The sequence below is a fragment of the Trichosurus vulpecula genome, chromosome 1 (assembly GCF_011100635.1).
Source record: "Trichosurus vulpecula isolate mTriVul1 chromosome 1, mTriVul1.pri, whole genome shotgun sequence".
Taxonomy (NCBI): domain Eukaryota; kingdom Metazoa; phylum Chordata; class Mammalia; order Diprotodontia; family Phalangeridae; genus Trichosurus; species Trichosurus vulpecula.
In genome coordinates, this window is record NC_050573.1 from 49418466 (window position 1) to 49443736 (window position 25271).

Sequence of the window (25271 nt, forward strand, 5' to 3'; positions counted from 1 at the left end):
GAGCCAAGCTCTGAACCCTTCCCCCAAGAATTGGAATCATTTGAAAGGCTTAGACTAAGGGCCTCCCCTTGGCAGCCTATATAGCCTGATAGAGCACAATAGAACCCAAATCTGAAACTATGAGTCATCTTTCTTCCTCCCCCACCTACCCCAAACCCAGCTCTGCTCTGGTCATGATGGTCCAGCAGACACGAAGAAGATTACAGTGGTATTTCTACCTTTACTAGAAATTAATCCTAGCAACAGAAGGCCCCAGACTGTTTTCAGAACCTTTGCCCATCCTTCTTCAGCGTATCTAAAAGCCTTTGTTCTCCCTGGGACATTTCAGGATCCTCCCTCTGCCTTCCCCGGATAGATGGGTTGAGTCAAGGTTCTAATGCCAACTGACTCTAGAAGGCAGATCACCCTGGTCCTGATCTGGGCAGCCACACTTTCATGATTCAATTTCCCTATCTTTCAAACGGATGGCATCCTGTATTTACCTGAGGCTGAAGGTTTCAACCAAACTCAGGGGCTGTCACTCATATTTTTTTCACTGGCATGCACGATGAGAGAGGGCAGAGGTTATCACGTCCGTTTTAAACATTGGGGAAACCGAAGCCATCTAGGACCAAGAGGTAGTGCATGGAGTATGAGAGGAACCCAGGCCACTTTTCTTCTCATTTCTCTTATGAAGAGTTTTTCTGGGTGAGAAGGTCAGAGGCAAAGAACCATGTGGTGCCAGTTGAAGAAGACTGGGCCTCCCTCATCCAAATCTTGTCCGGGCCCACAGGGCCTTGCCTGTGTCAGAGTCCTTCTATATTGTTCCCCGTGCCTCACAAACCCTCCTGAGTCAGACCAAGTCTCTAGCTCAGATGAATGGGGCCTGAGTGCCATTTGGGGCAGCCAGAGTCCAACTCCCTTTGGTGCTGTCTCAGGGAGGCAGAAGAAGAAGCAGTTCTGAAATGTCTCACCAAAGGCAGATGGGGGAAAATCTGTGTTGGACCAAATTCACATCTAAGCGAGCTTGGAAATGGAATTAGCACACCAGAGTCAGAAGGAATGTCCCCATCAGGGACAGGGTATCTGCCTTCTTCAACCCATGGACATAAAGGTCCCAGGAACTGGGAGCCCAGGATCCCCTCGTGAAGCCTTGTCAAACATTGGACCCCACAGTGGTACTGGAAACGGCCAGAGACATTGAAGCATCTCTCCTTCCAGATGGTCATCTGAGACTTGGAAATCACAGAATTGCAAGAGCCAGAAAGGAGTGCAAAGGGCCATGTAGCCCCACCCTCCCAGAGAGCCTTCTAGACCAGTGGTCAGCTAGCCTTTGCTGAAAGACGTCCAGATGTGGGAAATTGATTCCATCCCAGTGCTGGCCCCTCTCTTCCTTCCTAACTTCCCTTTGGAGATGCCTGAGCTCTCTCCCCACAAAGGATGTGGGTTTCCAGCACTTAATACAATCCCTGGCACACAGTAAATGCCTTTTCCCTAATGGTCTGATCCTTTGGAAAGGATGGCAGGGTAGAGCTGGTACTGGCTAAGGTCCCCATCCTCTCTCCCCTTGCTTAAGGCCCAGGGTCGCTGGGACTCCTCTCCTTGGTCCAGCATGGACCTGTAATGGTGTCTGATTTTGAAAACTTTTGCAAGAAAGCTTCTAGGGTGTGTGTGTGTGTGCGCGTGCATGTGTGCATGCTTGCATATGGGTACATAGGATCATAAACTGAAAGCCATAAGAGGACCTCAGGGATGACCGAGGCCAGCAACTTCATTTTCCAGATAAGGAAACTGAGCCTCAGATACTGCGTGGTGATTCAGGGTCACACAGGTGCAAAGATTCAAACCCAGGTCTTGAGACTCTTAAATCCAGTATTTTCCTCCATGCCCCACTGGGTTCATGGGCCACTGAACGGCCCTAGAGAGAACTTTGGGAAGCATGGGTGGTACCAGCTTGAAAGGTGTCTGGTGTTTGGCAGGAATGATGAAGAGGATGCTGGGGGCCAGCCTTGCAGCAGCGTTCCAAAGGGAGGCCTTGGACCTCTCCCCACAGCCATGCTTGGCCCGTAGCTTTCAGAGCCGTCTTTGACCCAGTCAGTCAAGAGCTATTTATTAAGTGGCCTCCATCGATGTGCCTGGCCATGTGAAGGATAGAAAGACAAAACTGAAATGGCCCCTACCCTCACGGAGCTTACCTCCTAGCAGAGGAGACAACATCGTACATACACAGTACAGTACTAAGTAGTTTGGGGAGAGAGGGAGGGACCTAGGAGCTGGGCAATCAGGAAGGGCTTCCTGGAGAAGGTGGTGCTTGAGCTAAGTCACACATACCGGGCCAAGGCTGGAGAAAGAGGATATTGGGTTGCAGGCCTCCATGCCTTCTTCCCAACATGGACTCAGAACCACATCTGATTTTTAAAACTTTTGCAAGCTAGGAACTGGCCCAGCGGTACAGTGTAGATAGGATCTCCCTTTGGCCAGCTTACTCCTAACTTGCCTCCTCTCCTTTCTCTCTCAATCCCAGACATCAAACCCCATCGATGTAGCGAGTCGGCCAAGCACTGTCCATCACGCCCTCCTACAGAAAACCCCAGGGGTAGGTACCTGGGTCTCCTTTTGTGTTGTCTTGGTACATGCCTAAAGGAAGCCCTGTGTTGGCTAACATGGGAAATTTCCTCTGCTCTGCAAAGGAGTGGAAAACCCCTTTCCCCAAGGTCCATGTATTCTCCCACCTCCTGCCCACCTGGAGTTTGTTATATTGAGACCGTGTCCTGTTACGTGAAATGTCATGGAGGGGAGTGAGGGAAGCAAAGGAACCCTTGGGGTCTCCTGGCTTCAGGCTTCACCATGTCACCTCCAAGACTCTAGTCCTCTCCCACCTCCCCTGTGGGTGTGTCCTGCCATCCAAGGGGAATCTGGTAATAATAATCCTCTTACCTTCTCTGTTGGTCACAGGTGTCTGACCCCTACAGGACACAGGTCAGGGTAAGTGAGAGAGAGAGAGAGAAAGTGTGTGTGTGTGTGTGTAAACTCCAGGGATCTTCAGCCATGGGAAGGGCATAGTCCTCCAGCAGGTGGAGTGGTAGAGAACCAGGAGAACCTTGGCAGCATGGGACTAGATCCCTTTAATAGTTAGCTATCCAGACAGCTAGTACTGTCTCTGGACATCCAGCTATTTCCCCAGGAATCCAAGCTAAACCTCAGAGAGGCAGGGAGGGGAAGGGACGAGACCAGACCAGGAATCCCACCAAATAAGGGCCTCTGAACAACAGTTTTTGTCTCTCCCGCTGCAGAAGCCAGGGAAGTGGTGCGCCGTGCATGTCCAAATTGCCTGGCAGATCTACCATCACCAACAGAAGATCAAGGTGAGGCCCTCCCCAGAGAGTCCTCCTAGCCAGGCTCAGGCCCATCAGAGGGTTCTGACCTGCCATGTGGGCTCACCAAAACATCCTCATGGACTGAGGGCTCAGGCGGAACCTCAGATGGGGTCTGTTGCTCCCAGCCAATGTTTGTGTGGGTGGGTGGTTGGGGGGGGGGCGGGGTGGGAAGGAGAGAGAAGGAGCAAAAACAAGCATCTGTTGAGCACCTACAGTGTGCAGACTGTAACGGCAGTGTGGCTAGCAGCTGTTGTGGGATGTAAGACCCAACAAGAGCTGCCAGCACAGGTTCTTTGATCTGCTTTTCTAAGAAAAGTGACTTTAAGGGGTTAACAATCTCACTTTAATCAAACATACATGTATCATTTACTTAGTTCAGGGGGAAGAGCCAGCATCCTGAACTTCAAAGCTTTGTCTGATCAAGACATCACATACATAGTTACCAAAAAGAGAAGCACCAGCATCTGGGTTTTCTTCAAAGCTGGGGGACTCCAGTGGCTAGTCAGAGTCTCCACACTAATAGTTAGTGAGAGCCCCAAACAAAACACTAACCTCTGAGTTTAAATACCCTGTTCAGAGCCTGAAGGCTTCATACCTAATCAGCAAAAGGGTGTGGACCTGGGGCTTAGCACCTAGTAAGACTTAAAGGCACTTGATTACTTTAGCATTCTCAGAGAAAATAGTAAAAAAAAAGTCCCACCTTAATTACCAATATACAAACCTCCTTAGATGATTGCCATCAAGGAGCACATGGTCTGGTTAGGGAGAACCAGACTGTACCGCCATGAAGTTTAAGTCACTGTCCTCAGTGTCCCGTGAGACTGTCCCGTGACAACCAGACAAAGCCCACAGATGTGCGTTTACAGGAGCCCAGGGAGATGACTGCAGGCAGCTGGCTGGGGGGAGAGGGCTTGGGATGGGGAGGTCCAGCAGAGGAGAGGAGGGCTTGGGATGAGAAGGGCGTTCCAGAAGTGGAGGAAGTGAGGCAGGGCTGGGAAATCATCCGGCTTATTTGGAAAGAGATCAGGATTAGGACTCGGGGGCCCCAGGTTCAAGTTCAGCTCTGCTCCCCAAGAACCTCTGTGACGTTGGTCAGGTCTCCTCTGTAAAATAAGAGACTTGACTTAGATCGCTACTGCGGCCCCTTCCAGCTTTAAATCAGTGATATCCTGAAGGGACAATGAATAAAAATGGCCGGAACAAAATAGAGAACCAGTGGGAGGCTGGGTCCAGAAGAAGAGACTTGGAATGCCAAGAAAAGAAAACTTGGGTTTGTTTTATAGTGCCTGGGGAGACGGTGAAGCCTCCTGAGTAGGGGGGTGTCATTAAACAGCGCTGTTTTGTAAGATGCTCCCTCCTTGTGAGATGCAGCCTGTGTGTGGGATGGATGGATGGATGGAAAAGAGGAGAGGGGAGAGGCAAGGAGACCAGTGAGGAGGAGCAGAGTTATGGTGGGAGTGCCAAGGAAGAGACTGATTGTGGAGAGGGGAGTCCACAGAACTTTGGTGATCCATTATAGTCTGTGAGAAGGTGAAGGGAGAGGGAAGAGACTGAGATGGCCCTGAGTCTTCAGAGGTCTCCCCAGACCAGCCCCACCTGCCCCAAACTGGATGTCCCATAGACATCTCCAGCACGATATGTCAACATGGTGCCATTAATAGAAATCCACATGGCCCGGCCTTGGGAATGTGAGATTTCAGGAGATGTCAGTTACTCAACAAGCATTTTGAAGCTAACTGGCCTCAAGGAGCTTACAGTCGCAACATGCAAACCAGTGTTCATATGAGATTTGTCTGGCATGGATGGCACTGGGCATAGGGACAGCTGGACCTTTGAGCAAAGGCCCTGGGACCCAAGGGAGGAGAGAGGGGGCTGTTCAAGTGCTGCCAAGATGGAGGAAAGGAAGAGGGCGGAGGAAAGGCCTCTGAGTTTCTTGATTACAAGGCCATTTATTGCTGGCATTGGAAAAAGCAGCTTCATTAGGTCGATAAGGGGAGATACTAGGTGTTAAAAGATCAAGGATGCAGAGGGTGGGAAGGAAGATAGATGGTTATTTCAAAAAAACATTGCCAAAGAGAGAGAGAGAGGGGTCGAGGCACAAACCACTTTAAAAAATCGTATTTGTATCCATCTTCTCAGTAGATTTTTCCTCCTCCCTTTCCCAGTGAGCCATCCCTGGTAACAGAGTTGTTGAGGGGGGTTGGGGGGGAGCTTTTTATACCAGAGCATGTTTGTGGGAAGGAGGGAAAAAGCCAGTGGAGAGGGTTAATAAAGTGGGAGGAGACAGGATGGGGTGGCGGTCTGAAGGCCACCCGTGGAAAGGTTCACATTCGAGGAGAAGAAAACATCCTATCCCTAGGAAAGACAGGAACAGGATCATCTTGGAAACGCAGACTGGTACACACAGCTTTCTCATCACCCCAAAAGCATCATCAAACACCCCTTTCCCCCATTCTTCACATCCTTCATTGAGAGCCCAGGGTGGGAGCTTGATGGGGAGGTTTGGAGCAGCTTCTCCAGAGAGCAGCAGGGAGGCCCAGGCTGAGAGCAAGCAGCTGGCGGCGGTGATTTAAGCACCCCACAGAGAGGGGAAAGGGCCCTGCACTTCAAGTCAGGGGACCTGGGTGGAGATTCCCGAATAGCCACTGGCTTCCCACGAGGCCTCAGAAGTCAGAGGCATCCCTCTGACCTGCAGTGACTTTGGACAAAATGCGTGACCTCCCCTGGGCCCCAGCTTAATGACCTGTGACATGACTTTCACCCATGAGTCTGTCTGATTTTAGGATCTTCCTAGTGAACCTTTCAGCCTCGGTTTCACCATCTGAAATGAGAGGGATGGAAGTATGAGGTTCCTTCCAACTCTGAGTCTGTGAACCTCTGTTCCCTCCTTTATACAAGGAGGAGTCTGGCCTCAGTTGCTGAGGCCTTTCTGGCTCTAGACCAGGGATTCTTGGGCAGTGGAGAGGACAGCACAGAAAGGGCAGATCTTAGAGGCTGCTGGAGACAGAAGGGGACAGATGGACCTGATGACAGGGAAGGAATGACTGACTCTACTCTTGGAAGGGGTTTGAGAAGTGCCACGGGGGAGGAAAAGGAACATTTGGGTCTGTTGCTGCTTATCCTAGTGAGAAAAGGGAGCAGGGCTGGTGATAGGGAAAGAAGCCACTACATAGAAAGGGTAGGATTTGTGTGTGGCAGCCCACTCCTCATGGTGGGAGATGAATGGCTGGTTTGAGGCCAGAGACCCTGAGGCCGGCCCACCCTGTACCCCAGCCCTGGAGTATGGCTGTGTGGTGTGTGTGTGTGTGTGTGTGTGTGTGCATGTACACACACATACGCACACCATCCCCACCTGCCCCAAACTGGATCTTCCATAGACATCTCCAGCTCCATATGACCAAAAACCAAACTACTTTCCTTTCTCCCCTCAGCATCCCCAGTGCCATCAAGGGCATCTCCCTTCTCCCAGTCATCCAGGCTCTAGCAACTTTGATGTCTTCCCTTCAATTCTCAGCCTGCCTCTATCTTGTCTCCTGGTATTCTTCAGACATGGCACCCTTTCTCCCCTTTCTTTCTGTACTGCCACATCTGGAACATTCTGAAATCCTACCTTCTACAAGAGACCTTTTGTGAACTCCCTCCCACCAGCTGCTAACACCTTCCCTTTTCAGCTCCCCCCATTTGCATGTTGTCTCCCCATCAGACAGTGAGCTCCTTGAGAGCAGGGTCTGTTTTGGCCTTTTCTATGTGTCCCCAGACACAGTGCCTAGCACATGATAGGTACTTAGTAAAAATGTTTGTGAACTGACTGACTGACTGACCAAGAGCATCTCCCTCTGGTACCATGACCCTACTGGCCTAGAGGAGCGGAGCAAGGACCCTGAGGGGACTTTACCCAAAGACCATTCTGTCCAACAGACGTCCTCTGTGTCTTTGCAGCAGATGCACCTGGATCCCCACAAGCTGGAAATCGGTGGCAAACTGGACCTCTTTAGCCGGCCACCTGCACCTGGGGTGTTTCCTGGGTTCCATTATCCCCAGGACCTAGCCAGACCACTTTTCTCAACCACAGGTAAGAGCCACCAGCAGGGGCCCTCTGTGTGTGTGTGTGTCTGTCTGTCTATTCTCATTGCCTGTATTGTAGCCCAGACTGAGAGAAACCCAGGTTTCCAACACAAATAGAAGGCTCGCTATAGCAGATGTAGGTCCTTCCAGCCAACAAAGGCTTGTGTTTGCTCTCAGCCCCCTCCCTGTCAAAAAGTCTCGATGGAAATCTCAGGAAAATGTGTCTTCCGTGGTTCTTTGGATGTCTGATATGCCACATAGTAGAAGGTCAGAATTGGTATACTAGTGATGGAAGGGACCAGGGTCAGGCCAGATGAGAACAGCCCAGCTGACCATGAAGGCTGTTCTATGTTAGCATCGCTCATTCCAAGAGAGGACGCAGTCTTGTTCTTTGTCTGTCTCTGTGACCATGACCCTCCTGGATGGGGGCCCTGTGCCTTTGGCCTGATTGGATGCTTTAGCACACTGTAGGGGGTGGGGGTGGGGGGGTGGCTGGACTTGATCCCTTGCCCAAGGGTTTTTCTGGGCCCAGGATTTGTGTATAAACTGTACCCGGGCACAGACTGAGGCAGGAGGGAGCAGTGCATCCTTGGGCCAGCAGCCAGAGCCCAGCTGGAGGCAGAAAAAGCCAAGAGGTCAAACGGCTTGGTGCCAGCTGCAGAGCTGGCCAAGGGAGCCGCTGAGATCACTTCATTTCACTCAGCAGGGGGTCAGCACTGAAATCCTGAAGCAGCCAAGCTTTTTAGCTGGTGCCTTGCCTGGGCAGTCTGGCTGAAGGCAGGGGGGCCAGGAGGGACAGACTCAAAAGGGCAGGAGTACACCTAGCGTGCAAACAAACCAGCCCTCAGCCAAGTCAGCTCCTGGCCTGAGCCTGCGGAGAAATAGGGAGGCTGAGGGGGAGAAGCTAGAGCCCAGAGCAGCCCAAGGAATCATCCCAGAGAAGCCAGCAGGAGATTGGAAGGTCAATCACTGTGCGGACAAGCAGTCCCAGGCACCTCCTAAGGCTTGAAGGAGGCTGGGGCTGTGGGAATGGTAATCGAGGCTGTGAGGCAGAGATCGAACAAGGGATCATGGGGCACAGAGTCAGGACTCCCTCACCGGGGAAGCTGCAACGAGATACAGGGGAGACAAGATGGCTTCCGAGGTCCCTGCTCTCCACATCTGCAGTTCAGTGATGCTAGAGCCAGGGTTCAAGTCTTGGAGCAAAAATTCACCAAGCACAGGTAGCCGGGGGCGCAGTGGACAGAGTGCTAAGCCTGGAGTCAGGCAGGTGCGAGTTCGGATTCAGACATGCACTAGCTGGGTGTCCTTGGGTGAGTCACTTAACCTCTGTTTGCCTGTTTCCTCTACTGTAAGATGGGGCTTGTAATAGCACCTGTCCCCAAGCATCTTTTTGGGGATCAAATGAGGTATTTGTAAAGTGCCTGACACAGTGCCTGGCCCATAGTGTAACTATATAAATGCCGGCTATCATCATTACTATTATTAACATGACTGTGGACAACTTGTAGGGTCAAAAGATTCCAAGTTAGAAAGGGCCTGAGAGGTGCAGCCCCCTCGTTTTACAGATGGAGAGACTGAGGCTCTGAGGCCAGGGTTACCTAGAGGTCAGATGATCTGACCCTTCCTGTGAGCCTACGTTTCCTTATGTATAAAATGGAAATAACGTTGACCTTGCTTGCACCACAGAGGAAGGCCTTTGGTAAGCCTTGAAGTGCCATAGAACCATGGCCGAGTATTGGCCGAGTCCAGACAAGCGCTGATGATCTGGGGTTGGTGTGTGTGTACCAGGACAGGCTTGGGGGGATGAATCTGGGTGAAATATTGTCACAGGAGCCGCCAGCGGGCAAATCCTGAGCTATGGAGGAGCAGAATAAATTGTCATGGCAGCTGCATCTGGGGCCGGTGTGTGTATGAGAGAGAGAAGAGAGAGACAGAAACAGAAGACGAGGGAGAGAGGAGAAGAGATGCCCCTTTTGGAGTCTTGCATCTCCATGCCATCAAGTGTTAGAAAGTCTTTGGGCAGCTGGGAAACGTCGGAGGCACCACACTGTGGACACTTAGAGCTGCCTTCCTAGCCCTCTGAGCTTATGACCAAGATTTCTCTTCTCCTTCAGTCCTCAGAAGGACAGTCTCCCTGCCACCACCCCGCACCCACTCCTGTCACTGAAGGGAGGTCTCTGTAAAGGTTTTTCTTCTTAGCACAAAACAATAGAATCCAAAAGCTAGAAGCGACCTTTGAGAACCTCTCATTAGCAATGGCAGGAAAACAGGCAGGGGGTAAATTTGCCAAACATGAGAAAGTGAAAAGAAGCCTGGAGAGCCTCCCAAGCCGTTCTTCCCCGCTGTTCCTTGGCATGCCCACAGAGCTCTCTCAACTCTCTGACTCTCCCCCTCATCATCTGTGGGTCGTAGGAACCACAAGGGGCTTCAAAGGTCATCACATCAGCTCCCTGCTCCTATTACAGATACGGCCTGGGGCCTACGGAATAGCCCAGCACCACACAGGCAAGAAACGGCCAAGCCATGATTCAGATGATTCAGACGCATGCTTTTGATTCCAAAATGAGTGCCCTTTCAGTTATCTGAATATCTATTAGAGCTCTCTGATGCTGGTCAATCTCTCTCTTTCTCTCCCTCCCTCCCTCTCTTTCTCCCCTCTCCCCATTCTCTCCCCCCTCCTTCCCCCTCCCCCTCCCTCTCCCCTTCCTCCCTCCCTCCCTCCCTCTCTCTCTCCTCCTCCCCTTTGCTGACTTTCCTTAAGCTTAACGTTATGCTTCAGAAGGTGGGGGGATCAGAATTCTCTAATGGGTCTGATTCTCATCACCAAGAAGACACTGGTTTGCTGGGGTGGACACGTTGAGAGCCGTGTGGCTGCACCAGCTTAGACAGTGATTCTTAAAAAGAAAAGACAAGTCAGCCCTGTCTGGTGCACATCCTAGGTTTTAGGAGAACATTCTTCAGAGGATCCAGAGGAAAGCATGAACTAACTCCAGATCTCTGGGGGGATGGGAAGTTTCCACATACAGTGAGAGGCTTCTAAGTTTCCTTCCAGCTCTAGATCTGGGGTCGTGTCTGTGTCTGTGTCTGTGTATTGGGGGGAGAAAGGTAAACCCCATTGCTCAGGGTAGATAGGGAAAAGATGACTGGCAGAGGAGAAATGTGTAGGCAGAACAGCTCAACTCTTACTACCCTGGGGACGGGGGTGTGTCTTTTCTGCTGAGGATTAGAGTTTAGGGCTGAAAAAGATGGAACCTCCCCCCCCTTCCCCTCCCCCCAGCAATGACTGCCATATTTCCCCATGTATAAGACGCACCTTAATTTTGGAGCCTGAAATATGAAAAAAAAATGTATTACATGCAGTTATTGAACTCAAGTTTTATTCATCTCCTCATAGCTTTCAGGCATCTTTTTGGCAAGTCTGGTGCGTGTACATTTCATGAACCTGAAGCACCAATTGTATCCTCCTTTAAAAATCAGTAACTTCTTTTTCATCAGCAATTCTAATTGCCCCATGCTGAACCATCTTTGTGGACACAGGAATCCCAATTGCCCTTTGCTCTTCAGTCCATATCTTCCATTCCCTCTCTAAATCAGGCCATTTTGCTGACTCGCTTCTCATGGCCTTGTTCTGCCATGGCGTTTTCAGTACGGTTTCTTCTTCCCGTAGCCAGTCTCGGATTGTTTTCCCAGTTGGAGGAGGACCAAACTTACACTCAGCAGCACGATTTCCATTCACTTTTGCAAACTAGATCACTTTTAACTTGATTTCAGCACTGTACAAAAATCATTTCTGGGCAGAACATGGCAAAACATAGCCTCATATACCGATAACAAATGCGAAACAGTGAGCACAAAGACAAGTGCAAAAAAGCGGGAAATGCAAGTGAAAAACTCTACAACCACTGTATAAGACGCACCCAGTTTTTAGACCCCAAATTTTTTGAAAAAGGGTGCATCTTATACATGAGAAAATACAGTAATGCGCACAATAAGTAGAGAGATATCAAGATCCCGTTTAGCTAACCCGTGAGTTGAGGTCACCAGGTCATAGGAAGTGCCATAGTGCACAGTTCTGGAAGAAAAGTGGACTTGGTGGCCGAGTCCCTGGGGGATGACCAAGTTCATGGAGGATGGCAGGGGTACTTGAGGACTAAAGGAGGGCAGGGACGGCTGTCCTGGTTTTCAAAAAAGGGAAGAAAACAGAATCTCCAAACCATGGACCAACGAGCTTCACCTCAGTTTCCTATGTTACAGCATCCAGAAAAGAGAAGCGGTGGTCACAGAAAGTCAGTATGGCTTCATCAGGGACAGGCCGTGCCAGAATCATTGGGTCCTCATAACTACCCGGGGAGATGGGGAATGGGGGCAAACAGTTGAGTGACTTGCCCAGGTCACACAGCTCGTAAGTGTCTGAGGCTGGATTTGAACACGGATCTTCCTGACTCCAGGCCCACTGCTCTGTTTCCTGCACCATCCAGCTCCCTCTAGGTGGAGGTCTCTAGTGGAGTGGCTCGGGGTGCTTACCCTTGTACTGTTTAAGCAGTCTGTTATCAGTGATTTGGCTAGAATAACACAAGGCAAGCTTATTAAATTGGCAGAGGACACAAACAAGGGAGGAATAAGTAACGGGCTGGGTGACAGGGCCCGGCTCCAAAGATACCTCGAGCAAATTAAAATGCCGAACTGGATCTAAAAGACGAAATTGTGTTGGCGTTGAGGCGTTTCAGTCGTGTCTGACTGTTTGTGACCCTGTTTGGATTTTTTTGACAAAGAGATTGGAGTTGCCATTTCCTTCTCTAGCTCATTTTACAGATGAGGAAACTGAGTTAAGTGACTCACCCAGGGTCACACATCTAAGAAGTCTCAGGCTGGATTTGAACTCAGTCCTTCCTAACTCCAGGCCTGGCACTCTATCCACCATGCCACCTAGCTGTCCCAAAATTTAGTAAGAATAAATGTGAAATCAGTCTTTCTTTTTCATTCAGTAGGAATAAGTGTCAAGTCTTTCCCTTGGATTGTCATGTCTAGATGGCAGTTCATCTGGAAGAGAAATGGGGGTGTTAATTTGCTGCAGGCGCAATACGAGTCCACAGTGTGATGTGGCCAGGGGAAAAGCCACCTTGGGCCTGATTAAAAGAGGGATGGGTAGGGGGCATTAAATTTATTTTTAACAAAACTGTAGATGTATCATTTTTATGTTGCCCCCATTTCCCGGCGTGGTCCTTCCTTCTCTTGTGTAGTAACGGGCAAAGGAATTCGTGTATCACCTACTATGTGCCACGCACCACACTAGGTGCTTCAGACTTTGTCCCATTTGAGCCTCAGTTGATGCAGGAGTTCATAGAATGTTAGAGACAGAGGATCAGTGGCAGCTGACAGCTTGTCCCAGGGCCATTTTTCTGTCTGAATCCCGTCCAAAAAGATGAGAAGCACAGGACAGGGATGGGGACTGACCCTTTGACCCTCTCACCCTCTGTCCTCACGGGGCAGGTCTCCTCCTTTGTAAAATGAGGAGGTTGGACTAGAACACCTGTGGGGGTCCTTCCACCTTGAGCTCGCTGCCCATAGGTGCCTTTGGTAACAGCCACCCTCTTCTTCCTCTTCCTTCCCCAGGTGCTGCCCATGCAGCCACTACCCCGTTTGGCCCCTCCCCCCATCACAGCAGCTTCCTGCCCACCAGCCACCTGACAGGTGAGTAAATGTGTGTCAGCCCAGTGGGCATGACCCAGGGAGGACAGCTGTAAAGGTCCAGAGGAGTGAGGGGGGTTTAGGAGAGAAAAGCAGAGAGGCTGGCAAGTGCCCTCCTGCCAGAGGAGTCTGTGCTAACAGCAAGTCTGTCCCAACAACAAACATTTGTCAAGGACCTACTATGTGCTATGCACTGGGCATACAGAATCCAAAGGGAAATAGTCCCTGCCCTCAAGGAGCTTCCATTCTATCACAGCATAGATTATCGATCAGCCAGCATTTATCAAAGGCCCACAATGTGCCAGGCCCTATGCATTGGATGTCTAATATCAGCAGTCCCTGCCTTTAAGGAGCTCAATCGTGGCAGACCTGTGTACCCAGCACTGCCCTAGGTGCTGAAGATAACCCAATAAAACAGTGACTGTTGGCCCCGACCAGGGAGCTCCTGTCCTTAGCACCCCAGGGTCCCTGGCGCTGCTAGAGCACTTGCAGAGCTGGGGGGCGGGGGTGGCCAGGGAGTGCTGAGCAGATCCAAGCCTGGACAGGCCTTCTGCTCTGAGATAGACCTTGTGGGCAGATCCTGAATCTCCACCTTTGCCTCTGCAGATCCCTTCAGCAGGTCCAGCACCTTCAGCGGCCTCGGCAACCTGGGGAGCAACGCCTTTGGAGGCCTGGGCAGCCATGCGCTGGGTGAGTGTGGGCAAGGGAGAGGGAGCCAAGCCCCAGTTCAGTTCATGCCAGTGAGCATCACTAAGCGCCAACTGCATGCCGGCACAGGAGACAGTAATAATAGGCAGGGCACTGATAACATTTCTCATTGAGTCCTTAAAGGTATGGAAAGCACTTTACTCATTTACCTCATTTAAAAAAGGGAAAAAAACCCAGTCCCTGTCCTCAGGGAGCATAATTACATTCTGCTTCAGGAGATCTAGGACAGAACTGAAAATGATATGGAGAAGTCACAAAGGGGCCATTGGACGTCAGCCAGAAATTCCTCGCAGTTTGAGCTGCCCCCAAAGTGGGGTGGGCTGCCTTGGGAGGTGGCAGGATTCCCCTTCCTTGGAGGGGTGCCTCAGAGAGGCTGGATAAACACATCTCAGAGGTCCCTGACTTGGAGATGGAAGAGGCCTAAGGGGATGGGTGGGGGGGTAGCCTAGTCTTACCCTCCCATTTTGCAGATGAGAAAGCTGAGGCCTGGTGAACTAAAGTGGCTTGTACAGACTCCCATAGGGACAGGGGTGGGATGTGACCCCAGCTCCTCTTGACTCCAGACATGTTGTTTCTACTGTGGCCCATTGTCTCTCAGGGGTGTGTTGAGTTACAGGAGACCTTCTCTCTGCCCAGATCTACAACTCAGTGCTTCACATCCCGGCATTTACTCCTGTGACCTGGGAGAGTCTTAGAATCATAGGATTTGGGGCCAGAAGGGATCTAGTCCGTCACTGTCATAGACGGGGAAGCTGAGGCACAGATTGATTTGTCACTTAGCATGAGTATCAGACCCTTCCTGGGAAAACTCTCCTATTCTGTTATCTTTGGGGTGGAAAGGAGAGGAGAGTGGAGCCAGGCCTCTCCCTGAGTTCTGGTCACCTCTTCCCCTAGCCCCGTCTCTCCTATTCAAGGCCTCCCTTGGGCCGTTCTCAGCTCCTTGACTTGACATGGTGGCTCTCTCTTCCTTGCAGCTCATAACAGCATCTTTGCTCACAAGGAAACCCCGACCCTACAGAACTTTAACCACCCCCACGAGCCCTGGAACCGGCTACACCGCACGCCACCCTCCTTCCCAACACCTCCACAGTGGCCCAAGCCCGGGGACCCGGAGCGAAGCTCGTCCCTGAACAACCACGACCGAGACCGTGACCCCGAGAAGGGCAAAGAGGAGCGAGATCGGTGAGTGGTCTGGTCTGGACTGGACCCCTCCCTGCCCTGCTGTCACGATGGACTCGCCTCTCTCCCGAGTGTCCCAGTGACTCCTAGTTACCCCATTCAGACCTGAGCAAAGCGTGCCTTAGTCTCTGGGGATGCAGTGACAAAAATAAAGCAATCCCTTTCCTCAGGGAGCTCCCGTTCAGTTGGGCAGAGAATGTGAAACGTTTGTGTGAGGAGGTAAGAACCCAGGGCACCCTAGACCAGCCTAGACTGACCCATCCCCAGCTGCCATTTATAGAATGCTCCAAGGTCTACAGAGCACCGTACAGAGATTTGGGAGGAACGAGGACTTTGCTCGATACCATTACCATTTTATAATTGAGTGAGGGGAGGCTCAGAGAAACTCACTTGAACCACACAAAAAGCCAAAAGGTATCCTCGTTTTCTAAATGAGGCTCAGAGAGAGATCCAGATTCAAGTCCAGCCTGCTGCCTAGCATAGAGAGACAGCTGTGCCCACCCAGTCGTGCCAGGGCAAATATGATATGTCCCTTCTGAGGCTAGCCTAGCCCCTTTCCTGGCATCCCTTTGGGGGCCATTGACCTCTCTCCCTGCACTGATGCCCTATGGAAACAGCCATACTTCCTCTAGGGCAGCCCATGCAGCTGCCAAAGCTATCATTGGTCTTCTGTTTGAGCGTCCACAGGACTGTCAGTTATCCAGAGACAGAAATAAAGCTGATTGCCCTATGAATCCCCTGCCCATCCCCATTCCTAGGCAAGCCCATGAGTGCTTGGATATTGATGGAAGCTGCTGGTTGTCTGATTTGCCCCTTGAGAAAAAAGATCATTTCCCAGCTTCAGCCATGTTCTTAGGGTGGCATTTTAGAGCTGAAGGCAGAAAAGTCTGAAGATTTAGATCTAAAGTTGGAAGGGTCCTTAGAGGGCATTTAAGGCCAGCTGAGATCCAGAGATAAAGTGACTTGTGTATGGTCCCCCAGGGAGGGGGGAAGCAGCTGAGATGGTATTTGAATGTACAGTCTTCCTCAGTGCTCTGTCCACTAAGAGGACCCAGAAGACAGGGAGGGGACAGGAGACCTTATTGTGCAAAATTTGCTTAAAGGGCTGTCCTGTGGAACAGAGATTCCACTTGGCCCCAAAAGGCAGGGTCAGAAAAATGTGCAGAAGCGTCAGAATGGTCCATTTTCCATCCAGTATAAGGAAAAGCTTCCAACCATGAGGGCTGTCCAAGGAGACTGGGCCACTTTGGAAGGCTTCAGGTAGAGGCTGGAGGACCTCTTGCTGGGGATGTTAGTGGAGGGAGGGGGCCACAATTCTTGAAGCCTAGTAGCCACTAGGGTTCCCCCCCACGGAGATTCTTCAAGATTAGAGAAAGGCAAAACTTTGGTTGGACTGACCAGGGAGAGCTTCACAGAAGAAGCAGGGCTTGAGCTGTTCCTCTGGGATGATATTGGTGGGGGGGTACCCAAAAACACATTCTAAGAGGGGCAAATACCATGAATGAGGCAGTGACGAAGGCTGGTCTGTATAGATCAGAAGTGAGGTACTTGGCCTCATTGGTGCGGGGAGGGGGAGCCTTGGGATATTCTATGGGAGGGAAGCTCAAAGAGGGTCAGGAGAGAGCTGGGTTTGTGGGCCTCAAATGTCAAAATGGAGAGTTAATAGATCAGTTATTTATTACATGCCTACTGTGAGCTAAAAGCTGGGAATACAGCAGCACAAATAAAATGGGCCCTGCCCTTAAAGGGCTTCCATTCTATCAGAACACAAAATGTATTGAAATAAGACAAACAAAATATGTACAAAATAAATTGAGGTGAGGGGAGGGAGCCCTTAGGAAAAGCTGAGGTGATAGGTAGTGTATAAGGAGACAAGGGCAATGTGGTCATGGGATCCAGATTCCATCTGACAGGCACCTTGGAGCCGTTGAATGTTTGGGACCAGAGGAAGAGTGATGGGAACAGCCTTGTGCGTTAGGGAGAAGAGTGTGGCCGCTGTTTGGAAGGCTGGATTGGAGACGCCGCTTAAGAGGCTGCAGCCATAGGCTGGGGCAGAATTGATCAGGGTCTGGAGTCGGGTGATAGAAGTGAGAACAGAAAGGGGGGGTGGGGGAGGTTGGAGATGGGATAGGTGGGACGTTTGCTGAGGGAAGGGGGGGTGAAAGGTGACTGTCAGGCCTTGGGCCTTAGGGAGCCTACCACTGCAAGTGGCAGAAAGAAGGAAGCTGAGAGGACGGGGGGCGGGCGTGTAATTTAAGTTGAGATAGGTCAATTTTGAGATGCCCACGGATCATCCAGGTGAAAGTGTCCAGAAGGGAGTTGGACACACACAAGCTCAGAGCTTAGGTTAGGGCAGAAGCCGGAGCTGAGGCTGCAGAATCGGGAGTTCTTGTGGAGTGAATGAGGTCCCTGAGAGAGTCAGAGTAGATGGTTCTTTCTGAGAAGCAGAGGGCCAGACTGGATAGAGAGCCTCGGGATCAGGAAGGCTCAGGTTCATGGCCACGGGCCAAGTCACGTAACCTCGATGGAGCGCTTTTCCATGACAGGAATTGCTTTGGCCTCTAAGACCATGTGACAGGACCCAGAATTCAGGTGGCGTTGGCAGGGAGTTCTCCCTGCTCTAACCTTCTAAGATTATATAAGTAACTAGAATATCAAGGAAAGAACCTTGGCAGTCACCTCCAGTTAGAAAAAGGGAGAGGACGAGAGAAAGATGAGGGCAGTCTACGTGCCGTCAGAGGGGCCAAGGGAAATTGCTGGTCAGCGAGCACTTTAAGCACCTGCTCTGTACCAGGTGCGGAAGGGGAACAGAATTTAAAGAAGATCAGAAGTGTCTGGTGCTGCAGAGAGATCAAGCAAAAGGGGCCTGAGAAAAGTTTGGGGTTTAGTTGTTGGTGCCTTAGAAAGAATAAGACAAGAGGCATGGCCTGGTAGGGAGAGGGAGTGCTGGTGCTAGGCCGGTCAGAATCCCACCTCAAATGCTTGCTGAGTGGGGTTGGCTACTCACTGCCTTGGAGACTCTGGGCAGGTTGATAACCCCTCTGGGCCCACTTCCCAATCTGTGAAGCGTTGAGCTAGATGGCCTTCCTGCCCCAGTGAGCACTGCTCGCTTGATGGGCGAGAGACCCGCCTCAGGAGACAGAACAAACCACATACAGGATTAAACAGGAAGGAAGCGTAGAGCAAGATGTGGGGCCCTCGGCTGGGAGACAGGTGTCCTGGGATCTGGTGCCCATCTGTGGTCAGTGTCTGCTCTCTGTCCCTCATCTGTGATATGATGGAGGAAAAGGTCAGAGGGGGAAGGAAAGGGAAGAAGCATTTATTAAGTGCCTACTGTATGCCAAGCACTATGCTAAACACTTGGCAGATGTGGTCTCATTTGATCCCCACAACAACCCTGGAAGGCAGGCAGTATTGTGGTCCCCGTTGTACATTTGGGGAAACTGAGGCAGGCAGGTTTAGTGATTTGTCCCAGGTGACGTAGCTATGAAGTGACTAAGGCTGGATTTGAACTCAGGTCTTCCTTGCTCCGGGCCTAGCGCTCTCTCCATTGTATCACCCAGCTAACATCAGACCTCAGAGGGATCACCCAGATGTGATGTTCTTTATTTCTGTGATGCCACTTGAAGTGAAGACTAGGAATGGTTAGCCCAGAGCAGACTTGGGAAGGGGACAAGGGTCGTGATAGGTATCTTTGAAGGGTTACCATGGGGAGGAGAGATCTGGCTTGCTCTTTTTGGCCCCAGAGGGCAGAAGGAAGAGCCAGAGCCTTGAGTAAACAGTTCCCTTAAAAATTAGAGCTATTCAAGGGTGCCATGGATTGCCTGAGAAATGGAGTAGGTTCCCCTCTTCTACCTCCTACCCCCACCCTCATCCTCAGAAGTCTTCAGACCAAGGCCGAATAGCCACTTGTTGGGTATGTTGTTGGCTGTCATTCCCTCCCAGCACCAAAATCCTGTTTTGTAACACAGCCTCAGAGGGAGACGTTTTGGGGAAGATGACGCAGGTGAATCCCATCTTAAGAAAAGTTGATATGCAGAATTCTGAACTTACAAAATTAGCTTAGGAGATGATCGTTCACGTGGCAAAAGGAGGGTCTTCTTAAATAAGGAGAGTCCTCGATGCCTTAGAATAGACTTGAGTTTACTCAGGCATGTTCGAGAGATTACCTGTCCTGTGGTGTGAATGGGGAGGGAGTAGCCCCGTTGGCGCTTGAGTCTGTTTCTGGCCCCTAGCAAGATGTTTGTTTCCCCAGGGACATCATGGACAAAAGCCGCCATTCTAACCGGTCATCGCCAGCATCTGCACCTGTGACCCATCAGATCAGCAACCTCATCCGTAGCAACAGCCAGACCTCCATCGACCCCTCGCGGCCGGCCGGCCTGGGCGAGAGGGAGCCGCCAGACCGGCTCCGAGACGCCCCACTGCCTGAACACAAGGTCAAAGAGAGCCGCTCCCCGATAAAGGAGGCCCCCAGCCTGGAGAAGCGGCCCTCCGAGGACAGCGGGAAGCCCATCATCCAGTCCGTGTCCCCCTACGGCAAACCCAGCCTCAGCGAGAGCCTCAAGCTGAGCGGCCTCGTGACCGCCAAGGAGCTGGAGCGGAACCCGGAGCCCCTGAGCGACCTGTCCAAGATTAAGAATGATGTCAAAGTCAAGGAAGAGCGCAAAGAGGATGGCGATGTGCTGGTGGTGGGAGCGGAGCCCTCCCGGGAGCCCTCTGCAGCTCCCTCCCTGCATGGGCTGCCCCTCACCCACTCAATGGCCACTTCAGTACCCTTGGCCATGGGTGGCGTGCATCCCATGAGCAGTGTGAATGTGTTGGACCGCTCCCGTGTGATGACCCCGCTCATGGGCATGAGCCCCCTGACTGGGCGCGAGAGGCTCCCCCATCCAGGCTTCTCCTGGGATCCGCTCCGTGACCCTCTGAGGGATGCCTACCGCAGCCTGGATCTGCACCGCCGCATGGACCTCCAGCTGCGCTCGGACCCCTTGCATCGCATCCCAGCGGGCTCCACCTTCTATGACCATGAGCGCCCCTACCGGGACCGCGAACCCCACGACTACACCCCCGAGAGCCTGCTGGAGGCCCGGCGGGAGCAGCAAGAGCGCGAGCGACTTCAGCTGCGCGAAGAGCTGGAGCGAGCCCGGGCACATCACCTGCACCCGCCACCCATCGACAGCCACCTGGCCCATGTGCCCTCCTTTATGCCTCATTTGAGCGGGATGCATTACCCCAGACTGAGCCCATCCGCCACCGCCCTGCACAACGGGATCCTCAACAGGACCCCACCTACGGCGGCGCTGAGCGCCCCACCCCCCTTGGTGCCCGCCAGCGGCACCCGGCCAGCCTCCCCACGCAGGACTACGCCCCTCACAAACTCTGAGGCCAGGGACTACTCCCCATCCCGGAACCCCAAAGAAGTAGAGGCCCGGTAGTCCCCCTCCCACCCACCCCCAAGAATTTTAAAACTTCTGTACATAAACAGAATCTTTTACAAAATGCACTGCTGTAAACTTTTTTTTATGTAAATTTGTAGAACTTTAAGCACAGTTCCATAAATCCTGGGGGTTATACAAACTTTTCAACACAAAGGTTGTGTAGCAGGGGAATTTAATATATAGCAGATTCTGGTGATTTGGGGTTTGTGCACAGCAATGGGTTGTTCAAAAACAAAAAAACAAATCGTTTGTACATTTTTTTTCCCAAATGTGAGAAGCGTTTTTAATGCATTTGTATTTTTTTTTAATTTTGTGCTCTTGACTCGCTTTAAAAAAAAAGAGACTGGCTTCTTTTGTTCTTAGTTCGACTTGCCGTTTAAAGTCCTCAGCTTATTACTGAGATTATTCCCAGGGTTTCTTAAAGTCTTATTTATGGAGAAAACTGTTATTTCATACAGCGCACTGTGAGGCTCCCAGACAAGACCACCCGGTCCTTCCCTCCCCTTGGTACTTTGGAACCGAAGTTACAGATATATATTAAAATAATTATTAATAATAATAATGTACAAATCTGTTTGTTTTTTGCCTTATTATATTATGCAGAAATTTAAGAGGGATTTTTTTGACTTCTTGTTTAAAAAAAACAACCAAGGAAACAATTGTAAATATCCTGTTAATATAAATGTAAAACATTAAATTCTTAACGTAAGCAGACTTTATAAAAAAAAAAAAACCTGGTTTCTAGAACCACTCTGGTTATTTGTTAATAACATGGTTACAGAACTCCTCTGCTGTCAGTCGGGAACAGTCTCTAAAGAGAAAGGTGGCATCTATATAATTCACCTATGCAAGAGCTCCGAGGCAGGTTTCACTGGGTAGGTGACAAGGAACAGGAGGGGGCAGTCACCCAAATGCAGACACCATCCCACACCCAAACCAACTTGTAGCTTTGAAAAGAGGACAGAATAGGGCATGTCCTGGAAAGAGAGAAAGATTTTGCTCCTACGCACAGAGATGGGCTGGTATGGGTCAGGGAGGGGTAGGATAGACCGGAGGGGGAGCAGAGGGACACTCCAAGTAGGGATTTGGGTGTCCTTGCTGAGTGTACAGGGAGGCAGGAGGGACTGGCAGTCTCCAGGGCTAGCAGAAACTATTTTCTATGGACCTTTATGCTAATTGTGCAGTGTTCTTACTGGATTCAGTGAACAAGACAAGTAGAATTGTAGGAGTGCTAAAAAAAAAAAAGTCTACTGGTTAATTTTTTTTCTATTAAATACAGAAGAAATTCTGATATATTCTCTCTAGTACATGAAGACCATCAGCCGATGTTTGTTTCTGTGTGGTCCTTTGGCCTTGGCCTCTGTGGCATGACTTGGTTTTGGTTTCCAGTTTTACTTTTGTGCATATATATATAAATATACACACACACACACATATATATATATGTCACCATGTTTTCCTTGCTGTACACCCTCCTTATGTGTTTATTTTCCGACGCCCATGTTTTATATAGACATATCTCTATCCCGGGTGCTTTACCCTCGTTAATTCTGCCATCCACTGGTGTTTTCTTTCCTTAACGCTGTACTCTCCATCCCCATCCTCCCCTCCACAACCCCCTGTAATTTTAAACTTTCTGTTTCCTTGTAGATCAATGAAGATAAATACAACATTGATTTTGGATGAAAAGATGGTTGAGTGTTTCTGTCTTAGCTTAGGCCGGGTTCACCCTGAAGCTAATGGCATATCGACAGATGTGCTCAGCCAGAGCTTTTCAGGGGGTGGGAGATGAGGGATGAGGGTTGGGGGAGAGACTGGCCAGCAGCAGACCCTGCCTGCAATATAGAGGAAGGGGAGGCCTTTGGTCGGTGAAGTCCCAGCTCAGCCAAGTAGAACCCATCTGCCTTCGGGCAGGAGTTCACAGGACAGAGTCCCTCATGGGTACCCCTAGCCTAGCCACATGTTACGCTGTGGCCGGCAAGAAAACCGTGATGAATGATTGGTTCGATGGAAATGTTCAGCAGGCCCGAGGGAAGAGAAAATGTCCTGGTCTTAGGAAGCCAAGCTTTCATTACCACTTATAATAACTGGTATTTGTGTAGCACTTCCAAAAGGTCCCACCAAGAACACCAACTCACAAGGTCAGGACTGCCCACTCCCTTTCACCGTGGGCGGTACCCACTCAACAGGAATTCTTAACCTGGGGTCCATGAACTTATTTAAAAATGTTAATAGTTGCCAATATGATTTTCTTTTGTTATCCCATGTATTTTATACATGAAAAATCAATTCAGAGGAGGGGTCCATGGGCTTCACCAGACTGCCAAAGGGGTTTGGGATACAAAAAACCAAGAGCACCCACCACACAAGGACCTCCTATGCACAACCCTCTTTCAGGGATGACGTGCCCTGTCATCCACAGGCCAGGGACCTGAAGGTTGGGTGAGGTTTTAGATTTTCCAGAAAATAGGAGTTGCCTGTCAGCTGCAGTGTCAATACTTTGAATTCTCCCTCCCAGATAAAAGACCATAGATTTACAACTGAAAGGAATTCTGAAGACAGAACATCATTTGGTCCCAGCCCCCAGCGCCTCTCCTCAGTTTACAGAGGAAACAGGCTCAGAAAAGAAGTGATTTGCCTGAGGTCAAAGCTAGTCAGAATTCAAACTCATGGCTCCAAATTAAGTGCTCTCATTAATACCCTATTGCTGACTTTCTAGACTCCTAGCTTCTGGGTTTTGGCCGAATGTGGCTGCTCCACATTAAAAATAAAAAAACAGCATCCTTTAGTTTGAGGGGGAAAATCACCTGCTCTTGCAAGCTGAAACCTGCAAGGGGGAGCAGAATAGTGTTAGGGAATTGGGGGGGTGGGGAGAGTGTAATTCCTGTGGGAGAAGCTAATTTTGGTGTGGGTGTGATGCTTGTCTGCCAATGGGTGCAGGGTGTATGGATGTGTCTGGGGGAAGGGGCCCAACATCAATGTACCAGAGCTGGGATTTGACCCTAGTTCTCTGACTCTTCTTTGGGCCAAAGAAGGGTCTGGTTTGGTGAGGGAGCTGTGGCATTGGAGGGGAGATTGTCTGCCCCTGGAGAATTTGGGAAGTCCTTCAAGAGGCAAGCCCCCACACACCCTCAGTTCCAGGCCTCTTGGGGAAGAGGCTGATTCAAAGAGCAGCCAGTCCAGAGGGCAAGAAGTACAACATGGGTCAGGGCAAAAGGCATTCCCCCTAGGGCATCCCCCCACAGCTGTTGAGCAGGAGCAAGAGGGTCCTTGCAACCAGTCAGAAGTATGTTGTCCACAAGAATACATTCTGCCAAGAGGGGGCCCACTACATGAACCTCCAGGTCCCAGAGCTGAAAAGAATTTTGGAGGCCAACTAGCTTAACCAACACCCAAACAAAAATAGCACCCTGGAATAATAGGTCATGTTTTAGGTGAAATATGTGAATGCTCATCCAGGGAACTGAACAGCATTGGTGTGGGAGCTGGGGAAACCTGAGTTCAAGGCCTGCTTCTAACACATTCTGTCGGACCTCTCTGAGACCATAAAGTGCAGAGAAGGTACCCATCTGGATTGGTGGGGGGGAGTTTCCACACCTAGAAGAACTCTATGTCAATCAAATCATAGGTCTTGTCCCCTATTGTAAATACAAGAAAGGGAGGGGCCTACTAGTTGAGGCATTAGGAAGAACTCTGTGTTATTAATGCAGGCTAATACCACATTGAGAAATGTGGCATTGTGAGTAGAAAGTGGGTCTCAGAGCCAGGAAGATCCGGGTTCAAGTCCCACCAATTCTCACCATGCAGCTGGCGTTGTAGACAGCCTAAGCTCACACAATACATACTACCTATGTGACCCTGGGCAAGTCACTTAACTTTTAACTGCTTCCTAATACAAGTTGCAGAAAAGGTGCCAACTTGCGGTGGTTGAGGGAATTCTTGGAGAGTGGGCGTGGGAGTGGTGATTGGGGTTGGGGAGGTCCCATCCCTCTCCACTAAGATCACACTAGCTTTCTCGGCTCTCTGCTTGTCCCAGTGGGTAGAGGAAGAAACAAGGGATGAAAATTATAGACGAATTTAGGTACAATGAAAACCTTTCTAATGAAAGTTGTCCCAGAGAGGGGAATGGGGAGCCAGGAGAGATGGTTGAGCCCCGGTGACTCCTGGGGAATGTGGTGTCGGGGATCCCTGTATTCTTTAGACTAGGCACCGTCCGAATCTCCTAATTCTAAGATTGTTTGAGGCCACACTATCTCTGGGAGCACCCAGTGCTCCCAGGACCTTTGGGGAAGAGCAAGGCTTATCTTAAATTCTCCACGGAGCAGGAAGCTCCCGGACACACAGAGATTACATCGCGATGACCTCTGGAGATCTCACTGGACAGAAAACCTCGGAAGAGATTGAAAAGGCAGGGAATGCTTCACCTCAATGAAGAAGGGAGCAGGGAGGGGCTGGGAATGGGGCCGGGGGAAGGGGGGTGAGGAAAGAAGTGATTTCTCTCTCCATGTATTGTGAGGACTAATGGCTACTGATTAAATATGGGAGCTTAAGTTCTGGTACGCTCTAACCCAGCCAACCACCTCATGCCCTCACCCTCCAGGCTCAGGTGTTATCTGCTGTGCCCACATTAAACCACATTCGTCTTCCCCTACCAGTTCCTTCAATGAGAAAACTCAGTGCCCTTTACCATCCAGGTTATTCTTTAAACTGGGATGCCCAGAAGTGAACACAATACTCCAAGTATGGACTGACAAGAGAGGCTATATCGCCTCTTTGTTCTTACAATTTTTTTTTTGGTCTGGGTATCTCCCTGCAGTGCCTAGTACAATGT

At 50.5% G+C, this 25271-nt stretch overlaps 1 protein-coding gene across 7 annotated transcripts in view; it reads left to right on the plus strand.

Annotated features, from left to right (window-relative positions):
* Positions 1-22129, plus strand: part of FBRSL1 (fibrosin like 1) — a 313547-nt gene extending 291418 nt beyond the window's left edge. For all 7 annotated transcript variants that reach the window (XM_036755653.1, XM_036755655.1, XM_036755635.1 and 4 more), the window contains 8 exons: positions 2504-2575; positions 2935-2964; positions 3273-3344; positions 7296-7428; positions 13038-13115; positions 13719-13802; positions 14795-15002; positions 19255-22129. In XM_036755653.1, coding sequence (XP_036611548.1) covers positions 2504-2575; positions 2935-2964; positions 3273-3344; positions 7296-7428; positions 13038-13115; positions 13719-13802; positions 14795-15002; positions 19255-20437 — 1860 coding nt within the window. In that variant the 3' untranslated portion in view covers positions 20438-22129. The remainder of the gene's footprint in view (positions 1-2503; positions 2576-2934; positions 2965-3272; positions 3345-7295; positions 7429-13037; positions 13116-13718; positions 13803-14794; positions 15003-19254) is intronic.
* The last annotated feature ends 3142 nt before the right edge of the window (positions 22130-25271 follow it).